The sequence below is a fragment of the Mustela nivalis genome, assembly GCF_964662115.1.
Source record: "Mustela nivalis genome assembly, chromosome: 10".
Lineage (NCBI taxonomy): Eukaryota > Metazoa > Chordata > Mammalia > Carnivora > Mustelidae > Mustela > Mustela nivalis.
This window is the reverse complement of record NC_139029.1, coordinates 52,730,359-52,750,922: the sequence shown is the minus strand read 5'-3', so window position 1 is coordinate 52,750,922 and position 20,564 is coordinate 52,730,359. Positions and strand designations below refer to the sequence as shown.

The 20,564-nt window shown below is 39.3% G+C and overlaps 1 protein-coding gene and 1 long non-coding RNA gene across 26 annotated transcripts in view; one reads left to right on the top strand and one right to left on the bottom strand.

Moving 5' to 3' along the window:
• LOC309842333 overlaps positions 1-20,564 on the top strand; it is a 367,302-nt gene that overhangs the window by 125,464 nt on the left and 221,274 nt on the right. The gene's annotated exons all lie outside the window — the stretch shown is intronic.
• SGIP1 (SH3GL interacting endocytic adaptor 1) overlaps positions 1-20,564 on the bottom strand; it is a 211,562-nt gene that overhangs the window by 118,938 nt on the left and 72,060 nt on the right. For all 25 annotated transcript variants that reach the window (XM_082686365.1, XM_082686373.1, XM_082686354.1 and 22 more), the window contains one exon: positions 3,007-3,070. In XM_082686365.1, the coding sequence (XP_082542491.1) occupies positions 3,007-3,070 (64 nt within the window). The remainder of the gene's footprint in view (positions 1-3,006; positions 3,071-20,564) is intronic.

Sequence of the window (20,564 nt, the reverse complement as noted above, 5' to 3'; positions counted from 1 at the left end):
GTGTGTATCAACAGGGAATCTAAATGAGAGGCCACTTAACTTCATGCATATTGCAGCTATAAGGATGGCATTTCAAAAATTTTAATCAGAAACACTGTAATTGTGCATGCCAGCAGTGGGTCCTGTTCTGCCTTTGTCTTTACCATTGATGGAATGAGGCTGGTGCTTGCTAGCATGGCGGCAGTGAGCGTAGCAGCAACAATCACTGACTGTAGTGCCAGACCGCCTGGATTCAATCAACTCAGATGCCTAACTGCGTCACCTTGGGCAAGTCATTTCACCCTTTGATGTCTCAGTTTCCTCATCTACTAAATATCCATGAAACTGGCAAATACCCCATAGGCCTATTAAAGGATTCGATAAGTTAATAGGAGTGAAGAGCCTGGAATAGTGCCTAGAATATAGTAAACACTCATGAAATGTTATCTAGAATAAAATTATTATACAATTTGACCTAGAGTGGGGAGTAATGTTAGCAGTCTCAGACTCTTGAATGTGTTTCCAGTTCATTTCCTAACCCCTTTTTACAAAGTTTTAGATGTATTTTAACATTTTTTTTTCCTTTTAACAGCAGATCCCTCATAATTACCGACGTCTCTTTTAAAACTAATCATTTACCTCAGGACCTTTGTGTCTATTTTAGAAGTGTCAGTTACCCCTTGCAACCACTGCCCCTTCTCTTTACTCTGGTACTGGTCTTGATGATAATTTTGCCCATCTAGTCTTTTTCTTCTGAGTGATAAAGAGTGGACACTTGTTTCTGGACTGGAACACTGGCTCCAAGTCTTACTTTCCAAATAGTCTTCAGAGAGTTACCTAATCCCTTTTGGCATTGATTTCTCCTCTCTAAATTGAGATATTACTTCTGACTTTATTGAATCACCCTGACATTTAAAAAGGATATCAGTGCATAGAAAATACCCAGCACAGGGCCTGCCGGGGACTTAGGACCGGCTCGCTCCTTTCCTCTCTCGGCCACCGTAACAATGATCAAATCAGGGAGTGCTGGTCCCAAGCCCACTGTCTGTCTAAGGAGGTTGAATCAGCTGGAGCTGGGGCTGGCCACTCACTGTGGCAGGTTGCTTGGCAACCCTCACAGAGCTGTGACCGTCCTGAAAACGGTTTGCATCAACAAGCTTTCCATGACTGCAGATGAACCGAAGCATTGCCTAAAGCTGAAGGGATAGCACATTGCCAGAACATCTTCTCAACCTTTGGCAAGGATGATGTATGACCCAATTAGAGAGCAGCGGTTCATGAAAAGCAAAGGTTTCCACTAAACAGCCTGTCCTTTGGCCATTATCACTGGTAGAACTAGTTGATGGCTAATTTGCTATCATGGAAGTGATCTGGGGGGCTCAAATGGTAAGAAGTTAAGAAGGGATGGTTAGGATTTTATAAGCACGTGTCTTGAGAGGGTGCTTCAGAGAGATATAGAGTGTCTACCCAAAGCTTTGAGTAGTTTCCTTATTTTCACACCTTTAGAAATGACGATGAAGAGCAATGCTTTGGCCACTTGCAAATTAGCTCAGCCTGCCCTGGGGAGGTTGTATGATTCCTTTCCCCTTTTGAGGGAGATTTTTTTTTTCCTTTTGAACTTTCTTCACATAGCAGAGACTGTGTAAGCTGTTACAGACACTGCCTTCAAAGAAAAATGGTTTAGTGTTGTTTGCTAATGATGTTCTCCTGAGATGTGTCCACTAATGTCCCACATAAGACGCGGCACATAGTAGGTGATGACAGATGTCACTGAGAGATGAACTGGGACAGTGTCTGGCCCTTTAGGGGAGTCAGATTCCCTGTAGTGTAAACTGAGGCCCAGGAAAGGAAAATCGATCCCAAAGGCCAAGAAGGTGTGGGCAGCACTGGAATGAGAGCCCCAGTCTTCTGCTTCTGGTGAAAGTACCAACCCCAATTCTGGCTGGTTAATTCCTAGACAATGACAATTTCTTAAGAAGTATTGGAGATTATATAATTCTCAGAAATACATTCCTAATTCAATCATTTGAAAAATTTGAAGGGCTAGGGTAAATGTAATTTCTATGCGATAATTATTTGTCTAAAGAAAAGCATAAACAACAGGTAAGAACAGGAAATTTTAACATGTGAGATCTAGACACACACACAAAAAGTAGCTTCCTCCCCTTACAAAATTCTTTGCACCATCTGGTTTAAAAGCCTTCAAGACTTCAAGATTGCCCCTTGCCTAAGGAAGGAAGCCCAGACACCTCAGCCTGGCTCTTAAAGACCTTTCTAACTGCTCCTGATGTCCTTTTTAGCTTCGACATTCATTCCCACCTTTCCCTGTAGCCATCAGGTTGACAAACAGTCCTGGCTATCTTGTCCTGAACACCTACTTGACTTTCCCATCTCTCTGCTTTGGCTGTTGTTCCCTTTGCCTGTCTTCATCTTCTCCAAGTCCAAACTCAAGGCTCATCCCTCTCTGAGATTCCACTGATCATCTGCCCAAACGTGAGTTTACCCTCCCTCAAATTTCCATGAAATTTCATTTTTAATTGCCCACATGCAACTTACCACATATTAATTCATATTAGTAAGAATCAGACCAGCGTCCGCTGCCATTTACTGAGTGTTTACTAAGTACTGGGTACCAAATGAGGCATTTCAACTATGTTATCTCATTTTGTTATATGAAAGATATTTCTTTGGTATGGTAGCTGTTTTATCCCACGATTTAGGAGTTCTTGGAGGACAAGGACACAGAGCAGTGTTTGGATCTTGTGCTCAAATTTATGCATGATAAAAATGTACAGAATGAAAACCTAAACATGAGAAATAAAGGTAGTGCTCTCCAGTTTCACCTGTGTCCCCAGAACTATTGATTTCCCCATTTTTTAACGTTCTTTTGAGGATTCTAGCCGAAGGAGGGGTTTAACGGGCCCTTTATTCTGATGTGCAGCTGACCACCCCAGATGTGCGTTTCCACATGGCCGTGTGTGGTCCCTCAGCTGCAGCTGAGCGCTTGTGCCCTCCCAAAGTACATACGTCGAATCAGTGTCCTTTTCTTTCTTCCGTATTCCAAAGGCCTTCCTTGTACGTTTTTTCAATCCTGTGGGAAAACAACAAAGGGTCAAGGAAATCTATTTTCTATTTGAGTGTTCCTAGCAACATTCAAGGGAATGATATTTCAAGTTCCGACACCAGTTAAATTTGAACGTTCAAAAAGCAATGAAAATTTCTTCATTGGTATGTATGTGTCTGTGTGTGTGCACGTGCATATGACTCATTATTATTTCTGACAGATGTTTATCAAAGACTCAGCACTCTAAATTCTTAGCACTCTGAACTACCTGAGAGAAAAGGAGAACAGGGCCAGATATAGAAAAGATTGCAAGCTTTTCTTAGATCATTGTTATTCAACACCAAATTGGTCTTTTGCCAAGAAACTAAATCATAGATTTAGATGAAGAGGAGTTTTGGGGTGAGACATATTTCTGAGACTAGGACAATTCCAAAACACAGGTCATGTGAACCATAACAAGAGAGCTATATCCATCGGACACATCTTGTGTCCCATAAACCCAACTAATCGTTTTCTACATCCTCAATTTTGTGCCAAGACTAATTATTAGCCATTCTCTGGACATATCCCAACATCTGTACTCCAGTATCTCTTTCTTCTATATGTGGGTCTTACCTCTGGTTGAAGTGCTTTTCCTATTTAGATATTTAGAACTTTAACTCATCCTTCAAGGCCCAGCCAAATGCCGCCTGCTTTGTGAGGACCTCGCAGTCCTAGTGGTGTCAGAAACTGACAATTCCATGACCCATCCCCCCCGCAAAATGTTGCTCTTAGATGTATTATAATATATCAAACTGTTCCACTTAGTTCTTATGTCAATTTCCCACATAAGCTGTGAGCTTTTCTAGGACAGAGGCTAGTATCCCTTCTATATGTTCCCTACATATACATCTGGTACATAGTATAGGTACCAGTACCTAGTATAGGTACCAGATAGTCTTTGTGGATTTAAAATACCTTCCAGAAAACATCACTCAGGCAGTATTGGGGTAACAAGACCCCCTTCTTCCATCTTGGACAAACCAAACACAATCTTGGTTCTTCCATTTTTATCCTATCAAGGCTCTACCTGGGATTCCTATTTCTTACATGTTTCATAGTCACATATGTGGATTGTGGGTTTTTTTTTTAATTTTATTTTTTCTGTGTTCCAAGATTAATTGTTTATGCACCACACCCAGGGCTCCATGCAGTATTGCACGCCATCCTTAATACCCACCACCAGGCTCACCCATTCCCCCACCCCCTCCCTTCCAAAACCCTCAGTTTGTTTCTCAGAGTCCATAATCTCTCATGGTTCATTTTCCCCTCTGATTTATCCTAATTTACTTTTCCTTTCCTTCTCCTCCATGTTATTCCTTATCCTCCATGTCCTCCATTTTATTCCTTATCCTCCACTAGTAAGTGAAACCATATGATAATTGGCTCTCTCTGCTTGATTTATTTCACTCAGCATAATCTTCTCCAGTCCTGTTGATACAAAAGTTGGGTATTCATCCTTTCTGATGGAGCAGTAATATTCCATTGAGTATATGGAGCATATCTTCTTTATCCATCCACCTGTGGAAGGGCATCTTGGCTCTATCCACAGTTTGGTGATTGTGGCCATTGCTGCTATGAACATTGGGGTACATATGGCCCTTTTTTTTCACTACATCTGTATTTTGGGGGCAAATGCCCAGTAGTGCAATTGCAGGGTCATATGGTAGCTCTATTTTTAATTTATTAAGGAATCTCCACACTGTTTCCCAAAGTGATTGCACCAACTTGCATTCCCACTAAGAGTTTAAGAGGGTTCCTCTTTCACCACATCCTCTCCAACACTTGTTGTTTCCTGTCCTGATCATTTTGGCCATTCTAACGGGTGTAATGTATCTCAATGAGATTTTGATGTGAATTTCCCTAATCGCTGCTGATGATGAACTTTTTTCATGTGTCTGTTAGCCATTTGTATGTCTTATTTGGAGAAATGTCTGTTTATGTCTTCTGCCCACTTTTTGACATGATTATCTGTTCTTTGGGTATTGAGTTTGAGGAGCTCTTTAGAGATCTTGGATAACACAACAAGGATGTCTACTCTCACCACTGTTGTTCAAAATAGTACTAGAAGTCCTAGAAGTAGCAATCAGACAACAAAAAGAAATAAAAGGTATTCAAATTGGGAAAGAAGAAATCAAACTCTCTCTCTTCGCAGATGACATGATATTTTATATGGAAAACCCAAAAGATTCCAGCCCAAACTACTAGAACTCATACAGCAATTCAGTAATGTGGCAAGATAAAAAATCAATGCACAGAAATCAGTTGCTCTTATACACTAACAATGAAAATACAGAAAGGGAAATTAGAGAATCGATTCCGTTTCCTATAGCACCAAGAACCATAAGATACGGGGCAGCTGGGTGGCTCAGAGGGTTAAAGCCTCTGCCTTCAGCTCAGGTCATGATCTCGGGGTCCTGGGATTGATCCCCACATTGGGGTCTCTGCTCAGCGGTGAGCCTGCTCCCCCCGACCCGCCTGCCTCTCTGCCTACTTGTGATCTGTCTCTCTCTGTCAAATAAATAAATAAAGTCTTAAAAACAAACAAACAAACAAACAAACCATAAGATACCTTGGAATAAACTAACCAAAGAGGTAAAGGATCTGTACTCGAGGAACTACAGAACACTCATGAAAGAAATTGAAGAAGACATAAAAAGATGGAAAAGCAGTCCATGTTCTTGGATTGGAAGAATAAACATTGCTAAAATCTCTGTACTGCCCAGAGCCATCTATACTTTCAATGTCATCCCAATCAAAATTCCACCAGCATTTTTCAAAGTGCTAGATCAAACAATCCTTAAATTTGTATGGAGCCAGAAAAGATCCCAAATTGCTACAGAAATGTTGAAAAAGAAAAACAAAGCTGGGGGCATCACGTTGCCTGATTTCAAGCTTCACTATAAAGCTGTGATCACCAAGACAGCATGGTACTGGCACAAAAATAAACACATTGACCAACGGAACAGAGTAGAGAGTTCAGATATGGACCCTCAACTCTTTGGTCAAGCAATCTTTGACAAAACAGGAAAAAATATCCAGTGGAAAAAAAGACAGTCTCTTCACTAATTGGTGCTGGGAAATTTGGACAGCTATGTATAGAAGAATGAAACTTGACCATTCTCTTCCACCATTCACAAAGATAAATTCAAATGGATGAAAGACCTCAATGTGAGTCAGGAATCTGTCAAAATCCTAGAGGAGAACATGGGAGATAACCTTGTTGACATTGGACACAACAACTTCTTTCAAGACATGTCTCCAAAGGCAAAGGAAACAAAAGTGAAAATGAACTTTTGGGACTTCATCAAAATAAAAACCTTCTGTACAGCAAAGGAACAGTCAACAAAACAAAGGGGCAACCCACAGAATGGGAGAAGATATTCAGAAATGACATTACAGACAAAGTGGCTTGTGTTTCTTAGTATCATTCAGATATACTAAATGCCTCTGTATTTCAATACCTTAGACTTGTTGGGTTCGTAGGTGACTCTGTTGGTTAAGTGTGTGACTCCTGATTTCATCTTAGGGTGGGTGAGATTGAGCCCTTCATCAAGCTCCAAACTGAGTCCTGTATTGAGCCCTGCATTGGGTCTCAAGCTCAGCAGAGTCTGCTTGAGATTCTCTTTCCCTCTGTCCCTCCCCCTACTTGTGTAACAACACACTCTCTCTCTCTCTCTCTTAAAAAAATAAATAAATATTTAAAACAAAAACAAAACCCTTAGACTTGCTACTGGTGGTTTGGAAAGTCTTTTTGACAAATTGGAACTGGAAAAGTCCCTGAATTTCAGGATTTGTTTTGCACTAACAGGTGGAACAAAGGGAAAAACATTGACAGAATCAGAGACTTGATGACACCTTCTTCCAAAACATGTGAGTCAGCCCAAACTGCTCAGATTATCTGAGTTATTCATTATCAGGCTCTCAGGATTCTACTCATATATAATCCCCAAAATGTCTCTATTCAATCTAATTTTGTATTTTAATAGTCATTCTGTTTAAGATCCCTAGGTTTTCAAAATGTCAATGTTTGTTTAAAAAAGACCTCTTCCCACATTAAGCTAAGCTCTTCTTCATTATTCTTCTTCACATGACTTTATAGGAAAACTTACTGACATTTAAAACTACCCACCCATAATATCTAGGAACACCTTCTCCTCATTCATTTTCAATTTGAATTGTTAAAAACTTTCTTCCTTCTCACCTCTAATCGCCTTATCCCCTTATAGGAAAAATACAGTGACAATCATCATTTCCTTGTCATAATTTTTCTTGGGTTCAAGTCTCTTAACTGGCCTCTCCATGCTTTTAATTCAGGTTTGGGGTCACAAGGAATGCTATACTTCATCAATCACTACTGATTTCTATAGGACTATAAAACAAATGCTATCATTATTTTATGTATTCAAGTCATTTCGTTTTCTGTAATTTGACCATGAGATGAGAGATAGCATGCTCTACCCAATAGATCAGAAAATACACATAAGTTCCAGTAACTCTTGCATTAAATTAGTAACAGAACAGGCAATAGTAGTTTTCCATAAGCTCTGTCCTGTTTTTGACCACCAAATTTGGACAACAGCCAACATGAACTAGGTCATGAACATCAATGAACTGTCCATTTTCCAGTGAAATGTGCACTGGATCAGGATTCAGGAGAAAGAGTCCATTTCTGGCATCATTTTTATTAAAAAAAAGATTTCATTTATTTACTTTAGAGATAATTAGAGTGGGTGGAAGTTCAGAGGGAACAGGACAAGTAGAATCTGCATTGAGTGTGGAGCCAAACATGGGGCTTGATCTCACAACTCTGAAATCACGACCTGAGCTGAAACCAAGAATCAGAAGCTTAACCGACTGAGTCACCTAGGTGCCTCCAGCATCATTTTGAAGTACATAGTTTAATATAAGTTATATTTCTTTGTGTTTCAACCTCTCAGTCTACAATAAATCAGTCAATATTAAGGGATGAAAGAATTTGCCCACATTCACAAAATCCTATGCCAATCTGTAATTTTAATTTCACAGAAAGTTATATTTCCTGTACCTAGAATACATTCCTATATATGGAATATATAGAGGAATATACTAGATGTGACAGTCCAAAAAAACAGAACTAATCAAGTGTCAAAAAAACAAAAAAACATTGGAAACATCTTTCCCCCTTGAGAAGTGGAAAGATTTGAGAAATTTGGGAAATTATGAAGATAACTCTAAAAGACTAACACAACAAAGTAATGAGATTTAGAAGTTATTTATATCTTAAAAGCTACTTGAGATGATCCAGGAAGAAAAACAATCATACCAACTGTGTTAAAAGTAAATGTACATGTGTTATAATGACTTTTGAGAGTTCATTAAAAAATATTCCAAGAAATTTTTTGAAAGAGAGTAATAATAGTCAAAGATCATATAGGAATAACAAATTCAAGACATTATGTCTGATAATCTAATAAGCTTCAGAAACACAATAGCCACTTCTGATTCCAGAACTTCATAAAAATTTTAAAGTCAATTTCTACAGTAGAATTGTTTTTAGGCTGGGTCATGAGTATTTGTCAGCTATACTTTACAAAAGTAGAGGGGGATCAATTGTTTTTAAGAAATAAAGTAACTATTCCCTTGTCAATACCGAAACAAAGAGCTATCAAGAGAAAGAACTTTTTGTCTTGATGATCTTGGGCTACAATGGTTCTCTTCCAAGTAGCGGAAGTGAGAATGCCCTCTTGCAGAACTGCAATCTTGGGTCAGTCACAGATGAAGTGTAGCCTGTGTCTCTAGCTCCTCTCCACCTAATTTAGATTTCTTTTAGTTTCCTTCGGTATTATGATAGGAGCCAGTCGTGTCTGGGAACAACAACAAAATTGAAAAGAGACTGATTTTCTAAGAGGGTGGGAAAGCTCATTTCAAAATAGGCCGTCCTGGATACGATGTTACCAGATAATAAAATAAAGCAGTAGGCACACAAATTGACAATAGTGATAGCACAAACACAAAATACAGAAGTAGTTGTTTTATCACTGCAACATTATTGGCTACCATTACTGAGGTTCTATTTATGGACCAGCTGCTTTGCATCTATGTGAAAAAGTAGGGGGGTGTTTTCTTCTCAAATGATGATGAGCCTGAGGGTGGCCTAGGTTAGGTTTTATTATCACCATCTCCAGGGAGGAAATTGGAGGCTCCTTTACTCCTGCTGCTCCCCAGATGCTGAAATTCTTCAGGACTTTGTCCTAGGTTCCTCTACACTCTCTCCCTGGGACGATCACATGGTTTCACTTGCCCTCTATATGTAAATGAACCCTGAATCTATAGGTCAGGCCCAATACTATCTCATAGGTTTCTGAATATATAATACTTGTTACACTTAAGCTTCTATAAATAAATGTCAGATGTCTTCAAACGCCTTTAGGCTCCACTTACACATATGCAATTAAACCCATAAAAGAATGTCTGATCATTTAGTTTACAATCATTTTTTGAATAAAATTCCCCTTAAAATGAAATGGTTCTTATAGTGACAGATGGTAACAACACTTACTGTGGTAAACACTGCATAATACATGGAATTGTCAAATCACTATGTTGCACACCTGAAACTAACATGACATTGTATGTCAACTGTACTATCATAATAATATTACAATTATTATGCTATTCGATAATTTAAAAATTAATGGAATCTTTCTCCAGCAATAGATAAATGGATAGATAAAATGTGGTTTGCCCATATGTAAAATATATTTCTTATGACAGGTCCAGAAAGTTTGAAAGTATTTTTTCAAACTTTAAAAAACTCTTTAAACTTAAAACACAAGTTGGGTTTACTAGTGTTTTTCTTGAAACTTCCCTGAGATAATTAAAAAAAGAAAAAAAAGAAAATCAAGATACCTTAAAACTTCCTGGCTTTAAGGGTACACAACTCTGTAGATAAAGAAAAAATAGTACAGCAGAAAAAAATTACCTTTATCCATTTTCTTTCCTCCTGAGTACAACTGTTCTATAGGAATTCATTAAACAAATACTAAATTCTGAATTTGACCCTTTAAAGGCTACAAAAACAAAACTGTTCAGAAGAGACTTCCAAAAAGAGTAATTTGGACTCTGTATTAATGTTAAAGTATGTCAAACATCAAAATCAGAACCTCCAGGGTTTGGGCTTGCTTGGTTTTATGTCTTCTGCTTTATCTTTTTTTTTAAATCGCACTTGAAATATTTCTCTCCCTAAAAATGAAGACTGGTCCTATCGATGGACAAGTTGAGGCAACGGTCCTGGAACTGAGTCCAGAGAAGGAGACATCAAGGTGTGAAAATCCTCTAGGCTGGAGCTGAGGACCAGCCACACAGAACACACTGCTGGCCTTAACCAGAGACTTGTCCTGCCACATGGGAGTATATAACTGGAGAGTCCTGCCATTGACCTCTTCCTTTCTGTCCTCGTCTAGAATTCCTGCCGTTCTACTGCTAGCTGGTAGGACAACAACAAGGAGAGGCTGAACTTAGAACAGTCATTGTCCTATCAGCACGTTTATAGCTACTGGCTTATCCCCTGAAGGGGCTGAGATGGGCAGACAACTGGGAAGGGTGCAGCAGACAGGAGAAGAGCCAAGGGCAAAGCCAGGTTCTAACACTAGGGGAGAGTGGGCCTGAGGGGTGAGGAGGACACAATCTGTGTATTTGGTTGTTGGGAGAAAGAGCTCCTTGGAAGGTATTACTTTTTGGTTACCTTCTTCACTCATCTCACAATCTTGTTTACGTGGCTTTCACTGATAACTCTTCGTTGTGTTAAGATACTCATATAAACATATTGCCTATGAAATTATTGAGAAGGCGCTACTTTTGGAGATCATCTTCCTGGGGTGTACTTGGTTCTTCCACTTCCACCTCTCCCAAAACAGCTTCTGAGCAGAGCTTGGACAAGGCAAGTCCTGGGCGCAAAGCCAGCTCTAGAGCAATCTATTGGTCTGGAAGAAGAAGGAGCAAGAGGAGGAGCGGTGGCAGGGACAGCTGCTTCAGGCTGTTATATAAAACACAGTTCATGGAGAAATATAGATCATGCCCTCATGTATCTCCTCAGGAGCCTGAACATGTTGCCTCCCAGAAATACAAGCAGGAGACACAGTGGAAAGAATCAGAACGCATGGAATTTGGAATCCAAAGACAGGGGATCAAACCCCAACCTGACCTATTGGTGGCTGTCACTGGCAGCAAAACGTATAGAGAAGCTAAGAGGCCCGTGTTATTTATTTATTTTTTTAAGATTTTATTTATTTATTTGACAGAAAGATCACAGGTAGGCAGAGAGGCAGGCAGAGAGAGAGGGGGAAGCAGGCTCCCTGCTGAGCAGAGGGCTCAATGCAGGGCTTGGTCCCAGGACCCTGAGATCATGACCTGAGCCGAAAGCAGAGGCTCAACCCACTGAGCCACCCAGGCGCCCCAGCCCATGTTATTTTTAATGTAAGATTTATTTGACACAGGGCATGAGGTTTAAAGGGATAATCCCAGTCTCCCCGCCCCCCCCCCCCCGTGATCACAAAGCGGGGAGGGGCAGTTAGCCCTTGTTCACAGAATGCCTCCCGTGTGCTTAGCACTTTAGACAGACTAACCCTTTCAACAAGCCTCCAAGTCATTACCAACCACCTATTTTATGGATTAAGAAACAGACTCAAAGTAATTAAGTTCCTCTTGAGCGTCACTAAACAATTAAGCAGTAAGATGATCTGAGCCAGGTGTGTTTGACTCCAAAGCAAGGCAATGTCTCATGGGGTGGTCGTTAGGATCCCTGTAGTATCTAGAGCAATACCTGGGGTGTGCTGAACGCACCATCACTATTTGTTTAACAATTTTTAAAAAACTGTTTAAAAAAAGTTTAACAAACTCCAAGTTTGTATAATAATTAAAACAAAACAAATGACTTTATCTGATATTTGCAATATACATTCCATTGATGTTCAGTTTTCTGATATTCATTCGTATATACAGAAGTATCGGGGAAGGATAAGGAGTTCCAACTACACAGGATGGACCCACCTGAATAGAGACTCGGAGAGAAGAGAGTACTGTGACCTCACCACGTTTTTAGGTGAAGAATGTGTATAATGGCCTATCAGGAGGCTTGGGGTAGCTCAAAATACATATCATAAATAAAAAATGAATCGATGTAATTTATTAAGTATTTATAAGGGCTTAGGAAATTCATCAGGAAGCTCTTTATCTGAGCCCAATACAACCTCATAAGGTGGGAGTTAATACTATACTGACTGTATCGATTCTACACCAGGAGGCGGGAGGAGGAACCAGTATAACTGAAAGACCACTTTCAGAGTTCCTTCTGCCCGACTCCAGAATCCACACTCTTCTGTCTTTGGAATATATTTAGTGTCCTTTGTCAGAATGCACTTTGTTCTCTTATTAAACAAACAAACAAAAAGCAACTCTATTTTTTTTAATTGGAAGACATTTTTAGGAAAATTGAGATGTACATTCCTTAAACACAAAATCTGTTATTTTGCATATTGAGATCTTTGTATGTTACCCAGTGAACATAAGGAGACCCAATAGATGTTTGTTAAACGGATTATTTCTGTAATAAATGTAAATTTTCAGCCTGAGCCTTCATCAGCTCGGAGGGTTACTCAAAGGTGAATCACATGTAATGGAATTATTTATTTTCTGCAGGAACCCAGGCCAAGCATTTAGTCTCAGTAATAAAAAACAGGCAAATTTAATTGCCTTGGGCACCATGCCCCATATTGACAGCAACCCTAGACTGGCAATATCTATTCATTATGATAGTCACTGTATTTCTGTCAGGAAAGATTAAGATGCTCTGCACATCAGCTCTTCCTCTAAGTTTTAAATAGAGGTAGTATAATCCAATTCAGATTCTTTGTCATAGGGTTTTACAGAACAAAGTAAGACCTGTTAAGCTGGAGGTCGGTCCCTCCCATGATTTTTCTGTGATGTTTATGATTTTCAGTACCTAGACTACTGCCTAAGATATGGAAACTGCTTAATAAAAGTGAGTTCTAGGAAGTATAGAAAGTCGAGTTAGGTTTACCTAACTAGGTATTGCTAGGTACTGTGCTAGCAGTACCTGGCACATGGTAGTCACTCAGCAAATGTTTGCTGGTTGCTCACACAATTCTAACCAAAATTGTCCCAAATTGCTGGGCATGTGCCCTTTGGTCTGAATGCTCTAGCTTCATTTTCATGTGACTCAAAGGAAATCCAAGGGTTCTCTGTAGTTAGTGTAAGCACAAAGATAGTACCCCACCATTCTGAGTGAGCTGAGCCTACTGGGAGAAATGTGTGTCCTGATAATATGCTCCATTAGTATTGATTGCAAAAGGATCTGAGCAGGATGGCACCTTGAAATTCAGATTTGTTGTGTGAGAGTTCATGTTAATGGCACGAAAATGGAGATCGCTAAAGGCAATTAAGAACTTCAAGGAGCTAAGAACAGTGATGACTTAAAAAAAAAATATTTGACATTTTGGTGACATGGAAGAAAATGTTAAAGAGTAGATGGTCACAGAACAGATTTGCCATAAAAGGACTTGTGTGTTCTGTGTTTGTTATGCTATTTTTTTTTAGATTTATTAATTTATTTATTTGACAGACAGAGATCACAAGTAGGCAGAAAGGCAGGAAGAGAGAGAGGAAGGGAAGCAGGCTCCCTGCTGAGGAGAGAGGCCAACATGAGGCTGGATCCCAGGACCCTGAGATCATGACCTGAGCCAAAGTCAGCGGCTTAACCCACTGAGCCACCCAGGTACCCCTGTTATGCTATTATTAATGGAATGAAGGAGCTGAGTAGAATTAGGAAGAATTTTAAGCAGTTGAGCAGCCTTCATTAAGATTTAAGTAGCAAGATCCATGGTAAACAGATGTAGTTATAACGAAAAGTAGGTTTGAGCTCTGAGAGATGGGAGTTCAAATATCTTCTCTACCTCCTGGGGCAAGTAACTTAACCTCTCTGTGTTTCATTTTTCTCAGCTTTGTATCATAAAAGCTTCTTATAAAGTTTAAGATGGGAATAAAAATTCTGTATAACACCTAAAATATATTGTGCACCACCTTATGCAGATACCTCTTGCCTGTCTTAGTTTTGATAGTTACAAAATAATTGGAAATCACCCATTTTAACTGATTACATAAGAACAACTAAATGCCTGATTTGTAGATCTATTCCTTTAGAAATGAAAATACATAAAAAATTTTAAAAAAATGAATTTTCAAAATCTTGAGTTTTCTTTGGTTACAGGTAGGTTTGTTTGTTTGTTTTAAAGATTTATTTATTTATGGAGAGCCTGGGTGGCTCAGAGGGTTAAGCCGCTGCCTTTGGCTCAGGTCCTGATCTCAGGGTCCTGGGATCCAGCCCCACATTGGGCTCTCTGCTCAGCAGGGAGCCTGCTTCTCCATCTCTCTCTGCCTGCCTCTCTGACTACTTGTGATTTCTCTATCAAATTAAATAAAATCTTAGGAAAAAAAAGAATTATTTATTTATTTTTAGAGAGAGAGCAAGCGCATGGGTGGGTGCCAGCAGGGGTTGGGGCAGAGGAAGAGGAAGAGAATACTCAAACAGACTCTCCATTGAGCTCCCGGAGCCCAGATTCACAGAGCCCAATCCCAGGACCCTGAGATTATGACCTGAGCCAAAATCGAGTCAGACACTCTTAACCAACTGAGCCACCCAAGTGCCCCTAAAACCAAGTTTGGTTTTAAAAGCAAAACCAAACTTGGGCCCAAGAAATGTAATTTATTGGGGCACCTGGGTGGCTCAGTGGGTTAAAACCTCTGCCTTTGGGTCAGGTCATGATCCCAGGGTCCTGGGATCGAGCCCCGCATCAGGCTCTCTGCTCAGCAAGGAACCTGCTTCCTCCCCTCTCTCTCTGCCTGCCTCCCTGCCTACTTGTGATCTCTGTCTGTCAAGTAAATGAGTGAAATCTTTAAAAAAAAATTGAAAAAAGTAATTTATTGACATCTGTTGCAAAAAATAAGCGGAGATTACAAGATTCAGTCTTTTAAAAAAACACAACTATCTCCTTTTACCAGAAAAAGACAGCATTGATGAAGCCTCTATGAAATGCAAATCTATTACAAACTTAATCAGCGGGCCTTCTCAGTGTGATTTGAAAACAAGCCAATGTTACTTCTACTCGGATTAGCGGTCTATGGAATTTGGAGTTTCCTACTCCCAGTTTGGAGTTTCCTCCTGAGGAGGAGAAACCCTCGTTTTGCTTGGAAAATAACACTGCAAACACTCATAAAATTAATTTGATCTGTTCCATGAGAACTTTGTTCTACAAAATAGTTTCTTTCTTCTTCACTGTTCTTCTCTCTCAACCTCTGTCTCCACATTCATCAATTCTCTTCTCCACCATCCATCTCCTGTCCCTCCCCTGTCTGACACTGACATGTAAACTAAATTGAAGCTAATGATCCTGCTCAGAGAGACTCTGGTTTTCAGGCATAAACAGAAAAATTCAATTGAATCATAATTCACCAAATTTCATTTCCAAAACACTCCATGAAAATAATCCAAAAGAAAGCAAACTGGACAATAACAGAAATCCTTTTTCATATGCCCTTGTCTTTTTATATTTCATCCAGAGCAGAAGGAGCAAGTACTTTGGTAAAACCTTTAAGTCGTTACTATAAGTACCACTTAGTGCTCTGAATTAAATTCTTCAAAGGTGAATTAAAAAAGAAAGCTGGAACACATCCTACATAAAATTCTTGCGGTTTAATTCTAGCCTACCAAGTGGAGGCACAGAGACGGACAAGGGGAAAGGAGATTTACATGGTGATGTTAATTCAACACTTTATAGGCTATTACCCAACTTTAAGTAGTAAGAACCCATGAAGCCTACTTCCAAAATGGACTAGAAATGGTTTTAAAAATTAAAGTGTGGACGCCTGGGTGGCTCAGGTGGTCAAGCAGCTGCCTTCAGCTCAGGTCATGATCCTGGAGTCCCGGGATTGAGTCCCGCATTGGTGGGGAGTCCCCTCCCTGCTCGGTGGGGAGTCTGCTTCTCCCTCTGACCCTCTCCCCTTCTCATCCTCTCTCTTTTTAAAAAGATCACTTATCAGATAAATAAGCACACACAACAAAGGGTTCAAAAGGGAACTAAATACAGAATTTAGCTCTAAGTTCTTTTGCGAGGTCTTAGAGGCCTCTGGGATGCATGTGGATTGATCTCATTTACAAGATTTATAATGATAATAATTATCCATTCCCTTGTCCTCCATCCCTCCCTCCATCCATCCTCCCACTCACCCATTTTTTGGCTATAAATCCCAATAGATAACAAAATTCATTTTTATGAAATTATTCCTGTGGGATAACATAAATCTTTCAAGTTGCAATGAAAGCCTGGTCCCCTTTTGTCTATTCTCATTGGAGATATAAAATATCAAGTTAACCCTCTTGGGAAATTAACCCTTGGTAGGCTTGCAGATTTATCAAGCAATTTACTTAGCCTGGCCAAATGGTCATATTATTGTCCCTTTCTATATTTATAAATCTTACATTCCAAATATTTATACTGATGTTTGTTACTCTACTGATTTTAGTTCCTCATACTTGACCTAGCAAGCTCAGAATGGAAATTTTTCCATATTGGTCAGTATTCTCTTCATCGATATCCCAGTTCGGCCAGGGATATAACCTTTTATTCAGTGTCTAGCATCATGCAATCTCCAGCGAATTTGTGATCACTATCAGATCTCCTCATCTCCTTGTTCAGGGGTTGATAGAATGGGAACCCGCTGAACATCTATCACATACCAGGGACTCTTCTGGGCTTGGGATACAGTATCTAATATTATCCTTGAATTATGTGAGATCACAGATCAGTTACTAAAACCCCCAAACACCCACCTTCAATGAAGTAGCTGCTACCCATTTTAGCTCTTTCTTATCTATTCATCAGCATGACATATGTGCATAGTTGTGTGGTTGTTTGAGGTGAAGAGTGACATAAAATGAGGAAGTCAGGGGCCAGGTCGTACAAGTTCTTGAAGGTCGAATTAAGGACTTTAGACTTTTAAGAGCAATGGGCAGTCACTGAAAGCGTTTGAGCAGAAAAGCAACGCCATCTATTACCTAGCTCCAGAAACCTCCCAAAGTAATTAATTTGTTTAATGTCATTATGATATGCTAACTAAATGAGTGTTTTCTAGATCATCAAAAGACAAAATTACATTGAGTATTCTTTGGTGTCAAAAGTACTATGTTATGCTAGTTATCTGAAAACGAATATTTGAGTATAGTTTTGGTATGGAAACTCAAACCAAAGTATTTAATTTGCCAGAATAGCAGAATTTTTTAAAGAGTCTATTTATTTATTTGAGGGAGAGAGAGAAAGAAAGAGCACGCAAGAGAGGTGGGGATGGGCAAAGGGAGAGAGAGAAGCAGACTTGCTGCTGAGCAGGGAGCCTGATGCGGGGCTCAAACCCAGGACCCTGAGATCATGACCTGAGCTGAAGGCAGATACTTAACTAACTTAGCCATTCAGGTGCCCCCAGAACAGTTGAATTCTTGAACATTTTTACTTTTTTTTTTTTTTCATTTTTTGCTTCTTAAGAATTACCATTTATGACAGTGTGTACATATATCAGTTTTGATAGTCCTAATTGAGATTCAAACTAATTAAGAGCCTTCTGTTTAGATCTCTATAACTCCTGAACTTACACCCCTCACAAAGTTTTGTTACACTTGCAATCAGTCTCAAAGTCAGATTCTAGCTTTATCACTAATGAGCTGTATGAAGCTAGAAAAAAAAAATCAGTTAATCGCTCCAGACTTTGGCTTCCTGAACTGTAAAATACCTGCTTCCCATGATTATTGTATTAGATAAGAAAATGAGTCAAATATGTAACTTAAATGTTACCCAAGCAGAAAGGAGTATCATTATTTGTTTGATTATTATCATCATTTTAATTGAGAGTTGAAAAACAGTATACCGTGGTAGTATATACCATCTAAAAGGAAAGTATCCAATCCAGTGAAAAGAGTAAGGTCCTTCTCTTTCCTTGTTAAAATGAAAAAGGAATGAAAATCCATTTCTCCTCACAAACCATCTAGTTACATTTTCCAGTTTCTTCTGTTGGATATGTTCACTTAAAGATTCTATAAATTCTTGCCTACTTTTCACCAATCTCACAAGATAATGACACATGTTCACGTGAAGCATGGATAATTGAAAACTGAAATTCCAAGCCAGATCTTTGTCAGGGGCTACCCCCTGCCGCCCCCCCAAACAAATAAAATGGTACCATCATTCCCCAAGATGTTTCATCTAGAAACCTAACAACCACCTTTGATTTCTCCTTTCCCTTCCTTTCCACAGCCAATCCATCAGGGAGTGCTGTTAGATCTATGTTTTATATATAACCAATCTGTTCACCTAGGTTCCTTCCATCTCTTAGATCTGTCACCTTTAACATGGCCTCTAAGATTGCTGTAGAAGAGGAAGAGAGCATGAGAAAGACACCTCAGGTGCGGTTACTACCTCAGCCAGGAAAGAGACAGTTCTACCTAGATACCATTGACCAGAAGTGTATGGCTTATATAGCAAATGTAAGGTGTATGTATGGCTGTATGTACGTATAGCAAATGTAAATCACCCAGATGTAAGAGGTACTGAAAAACAGACTCCCTGCCTGTGAAGCAATTCCCCAGCAACAGCTTTGCACAGCTAGTTGTCTCCTTCTATCCGCGTGGATGAAAGGTACTATCGCTTCTCTACAGCCATGAGCTCTGGTCCCATATACTGAACTGGTTCTGCCACTTGCTACTTATGTTTCTTTCAATAAATTTATACCTCTCTCAGCCTCAGTATTCTCATCCATAAAATGAATCTTATGTCACAGGCTTGCTATGAAAACTAAATAAATCATGCATAAATGTCCTTAGCAAAATCAATGGCTTGTCACAATCGTTATTGTCTAAAAATTGAGCCTGAATATAAAACTGATCCCACGATACATTCTTAAAGTTTTTGGATTAATAAACATCTATGCTATGGTTTACTGACTTACATCCCCCCCCCAAAGGTTTATGGTTGAAGAAGTCTTTGAGGTTTGTAACCATCTCCCTCAAATCATAAATTAGGCCAAATTTTTTGTTCTTGGAAGGGGGTTTTAATCAGCTTCCATTAAAGGACAGAAAAGAGGAAATAACACAGCACAACTGACAGGTAATTAAGTTACAGAATAGCAGGGTGGAGATCAGCATCTGGTTTGATACTAGATCAGCAAAACGAAAGCCCTGACAGAGGAAAGCGATTGGCCCACAGCCACACAGAGAATTACAGGGGGAGCTGGACTAAAACCTTTACGCTTTTCTTTGGTCCAATATATTTTATTTGTTGATCTGTTCAGTATGAGTGGGAATATGTATTTGTGTGTGTGGTAAATATGTATTAATATAAAATATAAATTTGTATATGTGTGCATATATATATGTATATATAGAGAGAGAACACAAACTCTATACCTATCTTCTCTAGAACTCTAAAATACCATGTTAAGGTTTGAGTATATTTTTTGTTTCTACTTCTATGCTTAAATATATCTCATTACTTTCTAAATGTCTAGAATAGTGTCATGAACCCCTATTTGGCTAAATAGCATGGCTTTGGCAATCTGATTCACATTTCCAGTAGCATGCATAGATTTTTAGCTGGAATTTGCTTGACATTTTGATTAATTTTTCTGTTAAGTACTGTAAAAAGACTTTTTAATTTATGAGACTATAACCCCAAAGACAGAAAGAAAGTAAAAGGTGACTTTTATAATAGAAAACAAAACAAACAAACAAACAAACAAAAAACAGAAGAAAGTCATTAGAGATGGTATCTGTAGAAATGCCAAGATCTAATCACTGAACCTGAATTAAGCTAATTATGTGATACTTTCCACAAGTGTATTTTGGTCTTTCTTTCTTTTTTTTTTTTTTAAAGATTTTATTTATTTATTTGACAGAGAGAGATCACAAGTAGGCAGAGAGGCAGGCAGAGAGAGAGGAGGAAGCAGGCTCCCTGCTGAGCAGAGAGCCCGATGCGGGACTCGATCCCAGGACCCTGAGATCATGACCTGAGCCGAAGGCAGCGGCTTAACCCATTGAGCCACCCAGGCGCCCCTATTTTGGTCTTTCTGAAATAGTCACATTTACAAGAGAAACTGTATGTTTAATTCAAAAATCTGTCAGCATATTAGTCAGGCTGCCCCAGATATTTCTCCTTTGAAACTCCCTTGAAAACTAAAGGTAGATCTAGTTTTTTGTTTGTTTTATGGTCACCTCAACACATGCACATGCTGTCTTCACCTCTGCCACATGGTTTAAATATAGCCTACCTCAGTGATTTCAGTAGAATTCAATCTGCTCTGATGTTACCAGAAGGTAGAACTCTTTACCTAGCATGGCATTTAGGACCTGCTCTATCACATTTCTCCAGTTTTATCTGTCATCATT